This window comes from Nerophis lumbriciformis, linkage group LG04 (genome assembly GCF_033978685.3).
Source record: "Nerophis lumbriciformis linkage group LG04, RoL_Nlum_v2.1, whole genome shotgun sequence".
NCBI classification, from domain to species: Eukaryota; Metazoa; Chordata; class Actinopteri; order Syngnathiformes; family Syngnathidae; genus Nerophis; species Nerophis lumbriciformis.
In genome coordinates this window covers 8,876,739-8,891,732 of record NC_084551.2, presented here as the reverse complement: position 1 = coordinate 8,891,732, position 14,994 = coordinate 8,876,739, and the positions used below count along the sequence as shown (strand labels likewise).

At 39.7% G+C, this 14,994-nt stretch overlaps 1 protein-coding gene across 3 annotated transcripts in view; it reads right to left on the bottom strand.

Annotated features, from left to right (window-relative positions):
* Positions 1 to 14,994, bottom strand: part of grik2 (glutamate receptor, ionotropic, kainate 2) — a 581,700-nt gene that overhangs the window by 95,375 nt on the left and 471,331 nt on the right. For 2 of the 3 annotated variants that reach the window (XM_061948573.2, XM_061948579.2), the window contains exons 13-14: positions 11,731 to 11,849; positions 4,430 to 4,647 (exon numbers count right to left, since the gene is read on the bottom strand). In XM_061948573.2, coding sequence (XP_061804557.2) covers positions 4,430 to 4,647; positions 11,731 to 11,849 — 337 coding nt within the window. Of the gene's footprint in view, positions 1 to 4,429; positions 4,648 to 11,730; positions 11,937 to 14,994 lie in introns of those variants that run through there. The other variant, XM_072912957.1, reaches the window with a different exon arrangement.

Here is a 14,994-nt window from a genome sequence, read left to right as displayed (position 1 = left end):
TTGTGTTTATGTTGTGTTACAGTCATACTTGCCAACCCTCCCGGATTTTCCGGGAGACTCCCGAAATTCAGCGCCTCTCCTGAAAACCTCCCGGGACAAATTTTCTCCCAAAAATCTCCCGAAATTCAGGCGGACTCAGGTCCATGAGGACCTGAGTCCGCTAACCCACAATATAAACAGTATACCTGCCCAATCACGTTATAACTGTAGAATGATGGAGGGCGAGTTCTTGGTTTCTTATGTGGGTTTATTGTTAGGCGGTTTCATTAACATCCTCCCAGCGCGGCAACAACACACAACAACAGCAGTCACGGTTTTGTATACCGTAAAGCAGTTTGTCTGCCGTAAACAGCAATGTTGTGACACTCTTAAACAGGACAATACTGCCATCTAGTGCATATGATGAAAGCACTCTTGTGCGTGCCACACATCAATGAATCTTCAGAGAGGGTGTTCAGCATGGTTCGAAAAATAGTGACAGAGAATAGAACAAGGATGGACAATTCAACCCTTAACTCAACAATGAGTAGATGAGTGTTATGTGTGTGTATATGCGTAAATAAATTAACACTGAAATTCAAGTATTTATTTTATATATATATATATATATATATATATATATATATATATATATATATATATATATATATATATATATATATAGCTAGAATTCACTGAACGTCAAGTATTTCTTATATATATATATATATATATATATATATGAAACACTTGACTTGGTGAATTCTAGCTGTAAATATACTCCTCCCCTTTTAGCCACGCCCCACAAACCCTTCCACCCCCCCCCCACCTCCCGAAATCGGAGGTCTCAAGGTTGGCAAGTATGGTTACAGTGCGGATGTTCTCCCGAAATGTGTTTGTCATTCTTGTTTGGTGTGGATTCACAGTGTGGCGTATATTTCGAACAGTGTTAAAGTTATTTATACTGGCACCCTCAGTGTAACCTGTATCGCTGTTGATGAAGTATGCGTTGTATTCGCTCGTGTGTGCGTACAGAAGCCGCACATATCTTGTGACTGGGTCTGAACGATGTTAGAATGGATGAAAAGCGGACGTGACGATAGCTCGTAGAGTACGTTAAAGGTTAATTTGTTCAACCTTGGCCCGCGGCTTTGTTCAGTTTTAAATTTTGGCCCACTCTGTGTTTGAGTTTGACACCCCTGCTTTAGATGGAAAGACACACAGTGATTCCCTAGCAGTTGTGTTTTGGAGCCAGGAGACGATGGTTGTTTTTTTTGTTTAAATTTGGTCAGGATTGGACATCCCTTCTATGTTTTTTCCCCCCCCTGTTAGAAAACACAATTGTATTCAATCTACATTTAAGCCAGGGGCCGGCAACCCAAAATGTTGAAAGAGCCATACAAGACCAAAAATAAAAAATCTGTTTGGAGGCGCAAAAAACGTAAAGCCTTATATAAGTGTTATAATGAAGGCAACACATGATTTAAGTGTCTATAATAGCCTACTATCAAAATGACTGTGTCGCAAGCTGACGTAAATCTTCGTTGACAGAAATGTTGAAATGTAATATGTATTCCACTAAAACCGAGGCTTTTCAGAGGGTGTGATAACTCCTGGAAATTACTGGCTTATAATGGCCAAAGATAAAGATGTGTGTGTCCAAGTTAAAGCAAAAGAAAAACTTCAAATATACCTAAAATATGAGGCATAATGATGCATTATGTACATACAGCTAGCATAAATAGCATGTTAGCATCAGTTAGCTTGCAGTCATGCAGTGACCAAATATGTGTGATTAGCACTCCACACAAGTCAATAACATCGACAAAGCTCGCCTTTGTGGATTCACGCACAGCATAAAACGTTTGATGGACAAAACGAGACAAAGGGGGAGTGGCATAAAACACCTCTTTCTGTGGCAACATCAAGGAAAGTTGTACATGTAAACAAACCACGGTGCGTTCGAGGACTTCCGAAATTAGTAGGACAAAATGGCGCGCGCCAAATACTCTCCTCAGAGAATCATGTTTAAGGTAAACAGTGGGATTTCTATTGATTGATTGAAACTTGTATTAGTAGATTGCACAGTACAGTACATATTCCGTACAATTGACCACTAAAGGGTAACACCCAAATAAGTTTTTAAACTTGTTTAAGTCGGGGTCCACGTTAATCAATTCACCTGTACGAACCCTGCGGACATCACTGAAGGCCTAGGTGGGAAACGCCACTGTTGTACTACAACTCACAAGCAAGTTGAGAAAATGACTGATATGAAATGGCTATACACAAGTCTAGAGATGTCCGATTATGGCTTTTTTGCCGATATTCCGATATAGTCCAACTCTTAATTACCGATTCCGATATCAACCGATACCGATATATACAGTGGTGGAATTAACACATCATTATGCCTAATTTTGTTGTGATGCCCTGCTGGATGCATTAAACAATGTAACAAGGTTTTCCAAAATAAATCAACTCAAAGGGAATAAGCGGTAGAAAATGGATGGATGGATGGAAGTTATGGAAAAAAAAATGCCAACATGGCACTGCCATATTTATTATTGAAGTCACAAAGTGCATTATTTTTTTTTTAACATGCCTCAAAACAGCAGCTTGGAATTTGGGACATGCTCTCCCTGAGAGAGCATGAGGACGTTGAGGTGGGCCGGGTTGGGGGGGGCGGGGTTGAGATGGGGGGAGAATAGGGGGTAGCGGGGGGTGTATATTGTAGCGTCCTTGAAGAGTTCATGCTGCAAGGGGTTCTGGGTATTTGTTCTGTAGTGTTTATGTTGTGTTACGGTGCGGATGTTCTCCCGAAATGTGTTTGTCGTTATTGTTTGGTGTGGGTTCACAGTGTGGCGCATATTTGCAACAGTGTTCAAGTTGTTTATACGGCCACCCTCAGTGTGACCTGTATGGCTGTTGACCAAGTATGCATTGCATTGATTGATTGATTGATATATTTTTATTTCAAATATGCATAAAAACAAGAGCAAACCTGATCCAATACAGTGCTATAGCCTTAACAGACATTATAACAAAATGAAAACAATGGAAAACAAAAACCAAAAACAAATGAGCATTGGACTTTCTTTTTCTTTTTTCTTTTTTTACATATTTGAAAAGGAGTGAGAAGAAGTTTACACTTATTTAATCCCACCCCTTTTCTTTAAATCATAAATTACTCTGAGTTAGAACTACCTGTTCACTCAATGTACAAACTTAATGAACTTGTATATACATAAATTATAGATATATACATACATATGCACACTACACACATACATAGCCACACCATTACCACTAGTGATCATGGAAATGGTATCATGCCACCACAGCAACACCACTGCCTCAATGGGCAGCCCCACACTCTTCTGTAACATAAACAAGCCAATATCAAAGCCCTTCTTCATCTCTGTACCTCTGGAATACCATGTACCTATACTTCTTTTTAAACTGGTTTATGTTTGGACATTGCTTTAACTCCACATTCAAACCATTCCATAATTTCACTCCACAAATTGAAATACAAAAACTTTTAATGGTCGTTCTATAACTAAGCATTTTGAAATTTAAATTCCCCCTTAAATTATAACCGCTCTCTCGTATGCTGAACAATTTTTGAATGCTTCCCGGGAGTTTATTTATTTTGGCTTTATACATTATTTGTGCAGTTTGATACAAAATAATATCATTAAATTTTAATATTTTTGACTGTAAGAATAGTGAGTATGGTCCAGATATCCAACCTTGTTGATGATGCGTACAGCTCTTTTCTGAAGTGTAGTTATTGAATTTAATGAGCTTTTATAATTATTCCCCCAGACTTCCACATAGTAGGTTAAGTATGGTAAAACTAATGAACAGTAAAGAATGTGGAGTGATTTGTGATCCAGAACCTGCTTTGCTTTATTTATTACTGAGATGCTTCTTGACAGCTTAGATTGTACATGTTTTATATGTGATTTCCAGTTAATTTGATCGTCAATTGTAACTCCAAGGAATTTTATTTCAAAAACCCTTTCAATATCCACCTCATCTATTTGTATCTGCACCTTTGTTTCATGTGTCCTCTTTCCAAACAGCATTAACTTAGTCTTAGTCAGGTTTAATGACAATTTATTGTAGTCAAACCAAGTTTTTAGTTTACTCATTTCTTCCATAATGACTTCTTGCAATTGATTTAAGTCAATTTGTCACTTGTGTGTGTGAAAAGCCGTAGATATCATGTGACTGGGCCAGCACGCAAAGGAAGTGCCTTTAAGGTTTATTGGCACTCTGTACTTCTCCCTACGTCCGTCATCAATGCTACTTTTTGAAATCGATACCGGTAATTTCCGTTATTACATTTTAAAGCATTTATCGGCATCCCTACACAAGTCCATAAAACATAGCAAATGCAATATATAACTGAAGATTTTGAAGAGAAAAAAACATAACTGACCTTAAAGAAAGTCATAGTAGCACCATCCTCTACTACTCCATACTCTATCTTGGTCTGCTTGGCCAGGTCATCGGCAGAGTCAATGGGCGACTCCATCCTCTCCACAGTGAGAAAGGCCGCCAGGTTGGCGGTGTAGGAGGAAATGATGATGAGTGTGAAAAACCACCAGATTCCTCCTACTATTCTGGTGGAGAGTGCTTTCGGCATGAGCTCAGACCCTGAATGAGAGGAGCAAAGAGAGGTCAGAGGGCCCGGATTCAGCACTGGACGAGAGAGGGGGGCAGCATCCCGGCCAGGCCTCTGTGTCGGGCTCTAATGTCAGACACGCATATTTATCCTTTAGAAATATGGATTAGTAAAGATATTATTGCTTTGTCATATTGAAAACAATGTTTCTTGAATGCTTACAGACATTGTGTTAGAACACGTTATAATTCATGTGCTCTGTCTTGTAATGGAATCAGCAGTGTGTTATTTTTTTTTAATGATCATTTACAGTTCTACGTTTGCTTGGGTATGTGCAGTCTGTGGGGAGAAGATGCAATAAGTGTCTTGGTGGAATTCCTCAAGCCCAGTCTGTTTCACTTAAGAAGCGTAAACAATTGAAAGGTGGGGTTTTGCACATTCATTCACAGGGAAAGCTAATAAAGCGCCATAAAGATAGAAGGTTAAGAACGATGCGCTCCATTCCCTCTGCGAGGAACTCAATCAGCATGCAGGAGAAAAAAACGACTGCAGCCATGGAAACTAATAGCTATAGGGGGTTCAAGGGAACTCTTTCATTCAGACTAAAATGTTGACTTTTAATGTGTTATGGCTGCATTTTTAATCAATGAACTGGGTTAGGGCTGAGTATAACTATCTGTAATGATCACGACGATCCGAGCAAACAAGTCCATATTGGACTTGTTTGGTCTGCGAATGTGTTTTAGAACAGGGGTGTCAAACTCATTTGGGGGCCACGTGGAAAAAAAATCTACTCCCAAGCGGGCCAGAACGGTAAAATCCCGGCACGATAACTTAAAAATAAAGACAACTTCAGATTGTTTTCTTCGTTTAAAAATAGCATTCAGAAAATGCACAAATTATAATGTTGGGGTTTTGTATACTTACAGCCGTGGTCAAAAGTTTACATACACTTGTAAAGAACATAATAACATGGTTGTCTTGAGTTTCCGATCAATTCTACAAATCTTAATTTTTGTGATAGAGTGATTGGAGCACATACTTTTTGGTCACAAAAAACATTCATGAAGTTTGGTTCTTTTATGAATTTATTATGGGTCTACTGAAAATGTGAGCAAATCTGCTGGGTCAAAAGTATACATACAGCAATGTTAATATTTGCTTACATGTCCCTTGGCAAGTTTCATTGCAATAAGGCACTTTTGGTAGCCATCCACAAGCTTCTGGTAGAATTTTTGACCACTCCTCTTGACAAAATTGGTGCAGTTCAGTTAAATGTGTTGGTTTTCTGACATGGACTTGTTTCTTCAGCATTGTCCACACGTTTAAGTCAGGACCCGATCCGGCCCTTGGGCCTTACGTTTGACACCCCTGGTTTGGAATAACGTATACCGACAACAAAATCACTTTGAAGAGTTGTTTGCTGTGGCGTAAGTGAAACATGTATCGTCACATTTTTGCAAAGAAGGCATGCCGTTTTATGGTGACTACCTGCACACCTTGTCCACTCATAAACCACCATGTAAAAAAAATGAGATACAATCAGAATACAACCGCACGGTTGTTGAAAAAAAAAAAATAAACACATTATTCAAAACAGACTCTTACCCTCCTGCTGTAACTGGCACAGACAAAAAGGCGATCCTTGAGGTTTGAAACTAACCCAAGCTAAACTTGGTTGGGGCTGACTGTCATGTACCCAAGGTAACGTCATGACCAAACAGCACATCTCACAGTTTTCTGGGGGGCGAGGGGCAAGCCACCCGGCAGGGGAGCCTCTCTACGTCGCACAGTTACCAGAACGAGGCATCCGTCCGAACGAGGCAGACGAACATAAAATAAATGAGTACCGTCTTATTTCCTGAGGATGTTTCAACGCCTCTAAGCCGCCGTCTTCGGTTCGAATGAAGCGGATGTTTTACATTTTGATAATATCCTTTCTAAAACAAAATTACTACATAACTATTTTAATTATTCACCTTTTACTGTGGTGTCAAATCAAGTCGGAAATGCAAAATATTACAAACACAAATATTCTTGGGGTGTTTATTCGATTCTAGCAACTTGACTGTTCAGATTGTCTCAGCAGACGTTTTGTTTCACCTCTCATCTGAGCAGCAAACAAGGATGACGATGTCCCTGATGACTGTTTTTTGTGCTGGCAGAGGTCTCACTTCACTGTCGTTTTGCATTACAATAGAGCAAAAGCATTTTTGTCTGGGCATGTCCCCGTGTTGGATCCTGCACCAGGCTCTCAAACTACAGTACAGGTGCCCTTTCAAAGACTGTGAGCATGAACTGATGATACTTGCTCGGATGGGAGGCCAAATATCTTCTAAATAGGGATGGCGATACGTTTTAAAATCTATATTGAGATATATATTTCAGCCTCTTGCAATACACAATATATATATATATATATATATATATATATATATATATATATATATATATATATATATATATATATATATATATATATTATATATATATATACTGTGTATTGCAAGAGGCTGCAATATATATCATATAATCAATCATATATATATATATATATATATATATATATATATATATATATATATACAGTATATATTGTCGGAGGCAGATATTTACATATATCCGAATTTAAGTTGTACTTCTTTCATTTCTTATTCATATTTGAAAACAGCTTGTGTTTTCCATTTATTCTCTTGATGCTCTGTCAGCAAGTATACTATGTGTGTAAACCTTGAGTTCTTTGGAATGTGTTTAGACTAGCATTTGTTTGGTCTACAGAGATGGGAGGAGAGAGAGGGTGGTGGGATCGGGAAGACAGACCATTTTTGGGAGGCGCGATAGAATGTTCTAGGGTTGGACTGGTCTCAATCAAAATGTATATTGGCAAAGCTTTGAAAATATACAACAAAATACCTATTCTGTCTCTGGTGGTTTTTCAACTCAGCTTTAAGTGTCGGAAAGAACTTGGGAGCGAATTGTGACTTGAATTCCCTGGGAGGAACAACTGGTCCAAAACGCAACAATATATATATATATATATATATATATATATATATATATATATACATACCGTATATTTCTGACTATAAGTCGCAGTTTTTTTCATAGTTTGGCCGGGCTCCAGTGCGACTTATATATGTTTTTTTCCTTCTTTATCATGCATTTTCGGCAGGTGCGACTTATACTCCGAAAACTACGGTACATACACGCTAGGTCAGGAAAAAACACAGAGGCTATTTCATCCCTACAAGCCTGTTTCGCAGGTTTCTCTGCTCTTCAGGGGATTTTGAGAGCAGAGAAACCTGCGAAACAGGCTGGTAGGGATGAAATAGCCTCTGTGTTTTTGCCTGACCTAACGTATATTCCGCTCTACCCCGGTATTGAGCACTGTATAACTGATAAACCACAGAAACCTCGACTATATTGTTTGGCATATAAATGATAGGGTTACAAAGGCTCCCATTGGCTGCTGATGTATGCCTGTAACATATCGTCATATTTTCTCAAAAATATTATTAATCTACTTGCTAATTTACTGTTAATAACTAGTTACTTTCTGCTGTAACGTGAATATAAAGCAGTGACGTGCGGTCACTGGAGGCAGGTGAGGCAGGGCCTCACCTGCCATCATGGACAGAAAAAAAATGTAAAAAGAAAAAAAAAAAATTAAATTGTTATATGTATCCAGTGGTTATACTATAAAGTTATTTTCCATTTAACGTCACCAGTATTAGATTATTTGTATTCAAAATCGCTGAATTTTTACATTTGCCGTTCAAATACTGAGAAGAGACGGTGCGGTGATCAGCAGCCAGTTGAGGCACGTCACTCAGTTGTGCCTCACCATGGATTGCGGACTCGGCTAACATTTCCATAGTTTAGTTAGCTGAGGTATATAATGTACAGTGTATTTTGTCAACAACTGTATGTGTGTAAGTATTTCTTGTGCTGAGCAATCATAAAACTGCTGCGAAGACGCACTGTGTGAGGCTCGCAGTAATCCCGCCTCCTGGTGCCGGTTAATGCACCTCCGCCGCAGAGTGCACCCCCCGACGGGAGCGCCACACCAACCAAAGCCCATACCCAAACCCTCCACGTGCAAGACCGAATCCACCCAAAAAAAGTCACTTAACAAGAAGCCAAAAAGTGCAAAAACAACAATGCTCGCGCCGGAGGAGCCGTGAACGACTGCAGGGACACAACATTAGGTACACCTGCAGACTGCAGCACGGATTTCATATTTCATTCATTCACAACTCCTCCAACACCAACACCACTGTTCCCGCACTTATAAGTAAAGGTAAGACCATAATAACATTTTTTTTATTAAATGTGCTTTTTTGTGTGCTACAGTTTGTATGTGTAAAGTTAAAGTACCAATGATTGTCACACACACACTAGGTGTGGTGAAATTTGTCATCTGCATTTGACCCATCCCCTTGCTCACCCCCTGGGATGTGAGGGGAGCAGTGGGCAACAGCGGCGCCACGCCCGGGAATAATTTTTGGTGATTTAACCCCCAATTCCAACCCTTGATGCTGAGTGCCAAGCAGGGAAGAATGCTGGTATGAGCTTTTAAACATAACTCACTAACTGCTGCCATTCAAATGGTGAATAAGATACTCTTTAGGGTTCATATGTTTGTAAATCTGACTGTGATGAAGTCAGTGCCTCACCAGCCATCAACCTCACCGCACGTCACTGACATAAAGACACTTCTGTTATAATGAAATAAGCACTTATTCTTCTGTTGTTTGGATACGTTACGTTAGTTTTGGGCGATACTACAAATATCCGTATCGATCCAACCTAGTAGTTACAGGGACAGATTTGGCGATACAAGTGTTCATACTTCAATTTTTTGCGATCATTAAATGATCACATTTCTGATCACAACTGTAATCCGACAAATTCACAGGATGAAATAATATCTATTAATATTCAAAAAAGGCAGCAGCACAACAAACTTAGTTATCGAGCCGAGTGGGGGAAATGCAATTCTATACGGAGCGAATTTAACCGCATCAACAACAAACTCCACCTAAGAAGCAACGTGTTGTGGCGAAATCATTTACACTATGTACCATGTATGATGAAAAAGGAGAACAATGCACATTACGAAGCCTGAAGCAGTCGTGTGCTGCTGCAAAACTCTTGTGGAATTATAAATCATTTAATCATCAATATAGTGATATACAACATGTGCAATGAAGTGTACATTGTATTTACATTAGTGCACACCTACAGGGAGCCCAGATTATACAGTGAACTATATAGTCATCTCAATGTTTTACTTGTATGTTTATTTGCGTACAATGTATAATACTACATTTTTAATTCACAGTAGTATTTTATTCAAAACAGAAGTTTTAAGTTTGCACTTTATTGAGCTGATTTATTTGTATTGGAGTTTATGTATTTGCATGCAAGTGCAATGATGCAATTTCGTTTATAGAAGTTGTTTTTTTTTAAGACGAAAGTTTTAAGTTTGCACTTTATTAATCTCAATGTTGGATATTATTTATTTGCATGCAATGTAAAATGCTACATTTTTTTTTACATAAATATTGCCTTCCAGAGGAAGCTCTTAATTTATTTGTTATTTTTTTTATATTTGCATAAAAAGTACAATTTATATCTGGTCTTGAAAGAACAACATTATACACATTGGAATTGTTCTAAGAGTAAGACAGTGCCATTTCACACTACTAGTTTTTACAATTGGAGATGGCAAAAAGCCGCTGCCTGACCAGGGCTCAGAAAATCACTAGAAACTACTCCCACCCCCACCAAGGACTGTTTACACTGCTGGACTCTAGAAAGAGGTTCCGCAGCCTCCGTAGCAGAACATCCAGGTTCTGTAACAGCTTCTTCCCTCAGGCCATAAGACTCTTGAACGCATCATAATAATCCCCTCAATTACCCCCAAAAAACGGACTAACTAGCTGGACTATAAAGACAATATAACATACATCCATAAACGTGGATGCATATGCAATAGTGCAATATATTTATATGTACAGTAAATCTATTCACATATGCACCTTATTGTTCTTTTATCCTGCACTACAATGAGCTAATGCAACAAAATGTTGTTCTTATCTGTACTGTAAAGTTCAAATTTGAATGACAATAAAGTAAGTCTAAGTCTAACCTACTCAGTGGCCTAGTGGTTAGAGTGTCCGCCCTGAGATCGGTAGGTTGTGAGTTCAAACCCCGGCCGAGTCATACCAAAGACTATAAAAATGGGACCCATTAACTCCCTGCTTGGCACTCAGCATCAAGGGTTGGAATTGGGGGTTAAATCACCAAAAATTATTCCCGGGCGCTGCTCATTGCTCCCTTCACCTCCCAGGGGGTGAACAAGGGGATGGGTCAAATGCAGAGGACCATTCTCACCACACCTAGTGTGTGTGTGACAATCATTGGTACTTTAACTTAACTTAACTAAAACTTGTTTTGGATTATCTCTGTCATTTGTCGGGAAAAATCAGAGATTTAATTTTCAGACTATATTTTCAGGCCTCTCTTACTTCCAAAACAATCTAAACAGTCCATTTGCGATCGATACGATGCCCTGAGAACACAACGACCTGAATAATTGAGAATATTCACAGGAAAAAACATGTTTTTAACCTTCTTATTTTCGATACATTTCTAACCATCCAATCTGTATGTGAATCGTCGTGATTGTGCTTCATTCCGTGGCAAAAAGCAAGGCAGAACCATGCATTCCAGGCCCTAAACTCATCGTCCGCTGCTTTGAGAACTCCTCATTTAGAGATACTCATTAATCCCTTAGGGGAAATGAAGGCGACACCTGATTTATTGCATGCATCTTCAATAATTCAAGGTGATATTTAGTTTTCAATGACTTCCCAAGGCTTAGTCGTTTGAAACCCTCAGTTATTATAGATGCACAAACTTACCTGTTCTAATGCCTAAAGAAATCTTACGTAAGAGTGCGCAAGCATGCTCTAATAAACGCTACCAATGATGCTTCTAGCGACATGCACAGAGGCTCCCATGCATCGGGGCGTGGGACAAGTGCAAGTTTGACCCCCAGCAAAACGTGGGACCTGTGCTAGGAATAAAGGGCAGGCAGAGGCGTCTACCTTGCTGCATGAGAGCTCCAACTCCGAACCAGAAACTATTTAGCAGGGTGAAATTGTTTTCCACTACATCCGAGTCAGGGTTGCAAGGGTGGGGGTTATACCACTCGTAGGGACTAAACCTGTGGCAATTGACAAAAGAACACACACATGTTTATTGTAGTTGCATGGAGACAAATGGAGGGAAGGTACTTTTACGTTCATCACACCTGGGGAGACGGAAAAAAACATATTAGTCATTATCAATATGGTTAGCACACATTTGAAATAAGTACAACTCAATTCTTCATTCTCAGTCGGTAAATTAAATACATTTTACGCCATTGTTTTATGATTGTGATTATAAGATGCATTTCACAAAACTATTGCTTTTAAAACCTTTTAAAAAGGAGGTTTAAAGGCCTACTGAAACCCACTACTACCGACCACGCAGTCTGATAGTTTATATATCAATGATGAAATCTTAACATTGCAACACATGCCAATACGGCCGGGTTAGCTTACTAAAGTGCAATTTTAAATTTTGCGCCGAAATATCCTGCTGAAAACGTTTCGGTATGATGACGCCTGCGCGTGACGTCACGGATTGTAGAGGACATTTTGGGACAGCATGGTGGCCAGCTATTAAGTCGTCTGTTTTCATCGCAAAATTCCACGGTATTCTGGACATCTGTGTTGGTGAATCTTTTGCAATTTGTTCAATGAACAATGGAGACAGCAAAGAAGAAAGCTGTAGGTGGGAAGCGGTGTATTGCGGCCGACTGCAGCAACACAAACACAGCCGGTGTTTCATTGTTTACATTCCCGAAAGATGACAGTCAAGCTTTACCATTGGCCTGTGGAGAACTGGGACAACAGAGACTCATACCAGGAGGACTTTGAGTTGGATAGCAGACACGGTACCGTGAGTACGCATGCAGCTGCGGCTTCCAAACATTTGATCGCTTGCCCGTACGTGCGTGCCGCTATGTGCATGTCACGTACGTAACTTTGGGGACTTTGGGGAAATATATGTGCCGTATGAACTTTGGGGAGGTGAACGGTACTTAAGGCAGTGGGATTGAGTGTGTTGTGCAGGTGTTTGAGTTGTATTGGCAGGTTATGTGGACGGGAGGGGGGAGGTGTTTGTTATGCGGGATTAATTTGTGGTATATTAAATATAAGCCTGGTTGTGTTGTGGTTAATAAAGTATATATATGTTTTGTGTTTATTTACTGTTTTAGTCATTCCCAGCTGAATATCAGGTCCCACCCGCCTCTCACAGCACTCCCACTGCCCTCTAGTCCTTCACTCTCACTTTCCTCATTCACGAATCTTTCATCCTCGCTCAAATTAATGGGGTAATCGTCGTTTTCTCGGTCCGAATCGCTCTCGCTACTGGTGGCCATGATTGTAAACAATGTGCGGATGTGAGGAGCTCCACAACCTGTGACGTCACGCGCATATCGTCTGCTACTTCCGGTACAGGCAAGGCTTTTTTATCAGCGACCAAAAGTTGCGAACTTTATCGTCGATGTTCTCTACTAAATCCTTTCAGCAAAAATATGGCAATATCGCGAAATGATCAAGTATGACACATAGAATGGACTTGCTATCCCCGTTTAAATAGGAAAATCGCATTTCAGTAGGCCTTTAAATTGATACCAATAAAAAAATAAGCTCATATCAAAGTCAAGTTCTACCCAGAAGGTTCTGAAAATAAATCCATTGTCCTTCTGGACGAATATTCATTTGCAGCGAGTCACACTGTTCCCACTCCCATCGCCCCTTGTGAAGATACCGCCGGCGCCCTCACTCGACACGGTCCTCACGCGGAGATAATTCTCATTTATTCATGTCAAAATTGAAGTGACACTGCATTAGGAGAGGTCGATGGGGCTACAATCAAATGTGATGACTTGATTTGATTTGTCCGAGTGAGACTCCAGTTGTTTAACAGACGTTTGACTAATCACATTTTTTATGCGAGGTGTGAACTCGTTCCAGTCCGGGCCTTTTTTTTGGGTTGTCCATCGGAAAATGCTGATGTATTGTCAGTTGGCATACGTTTATTATCACCCGATGGGGATGTTCCGATAAGGGTTTCCGACCATCCGTGAGTGGGATGGACCAATAACGATCACATGTATTACCTGCACGTTTTTAAATGTGTTTACAGTGAATGCTATTAACAGTTTAACAATATCAATACAGCATTTAAACTCCTTATTCACTTTTATTACAAACACTTGTTTAAACAAAAAAACTAAGTCAATAACTAAATAAAAGCAAAAAAACGATATTTGTCCTCCTGTGTCCAGACACGGAAATGTGTAAACGTTAACAAAAACCAAACAAAAAATGATTTTGAGAAAAAAATATCACTCTAGTATTGATCATTGCCTGATTAGGGGTGTCCCGATTTGATGTTTAGATTTAAGTCCAATCTTGAAACTCATTTTTATACCTTTAAATAGACCCCTCTTTTAGACCAGTTGATCTGCCGCCTCTTTTCTTGCTCTGCCCCCCCCCCCCCTGTCCTTCGTTGATAGGTTATTAGCTGTTCAAAGTCTGGACCACTCATCTGTGTATCAGTTGGGGACGTCTCTGACTTGTCTCCACTCAAGATGACCCCCTGCGGGCCCCACTATGGACTGGACTCTCACACTATTAACTAGATCCACTCGACGTCCATTGCACCGGGGTCCCCACATTTGCGGTCCCCTCCAAGGTTTCTCATTGTATCCCATTGGGTTGAGTTTTTTCTTGCCCTGATGTGGGATCTGAGCCGAGGATGACGTTGTGGCTTGTGCAGCCCTTTGAGACACTTGTGATTAAGGGCTATATAAATACACTTTGATTGATTGATTGATGATATTGGATATGCAGTCAGATATCAGCCAAAAACTAGTATTGGATTGTATCGGCTTGCATCTAAAATCTCTGATACAAGCAGTCCTGCATGGCGTTTACTTTAAATGTCCTCCAGTAAGCACATAAGGTTGGTCTTTTCTTGTAATTCAGTGAAATAATTTACAAAAGACATACATTGTAGGCTATATGCCAGTGGTTCTCAAACTTGATTCACCAAATACCACCTCAAAAAAAAAATGGTGTCTCCAAGTACCACCATAATGACCAACATTAACTTACGGTGGCGCAGTAGGCCTAAGTATTCATTAAAAACAAGGCAGATGTTTTATTTATGTAAATATATTTCATATTTTTGCCCACTGTAACAGTACACACCATTTGAAGAGTAACACTGTGTATGAATAAAGGAAAATA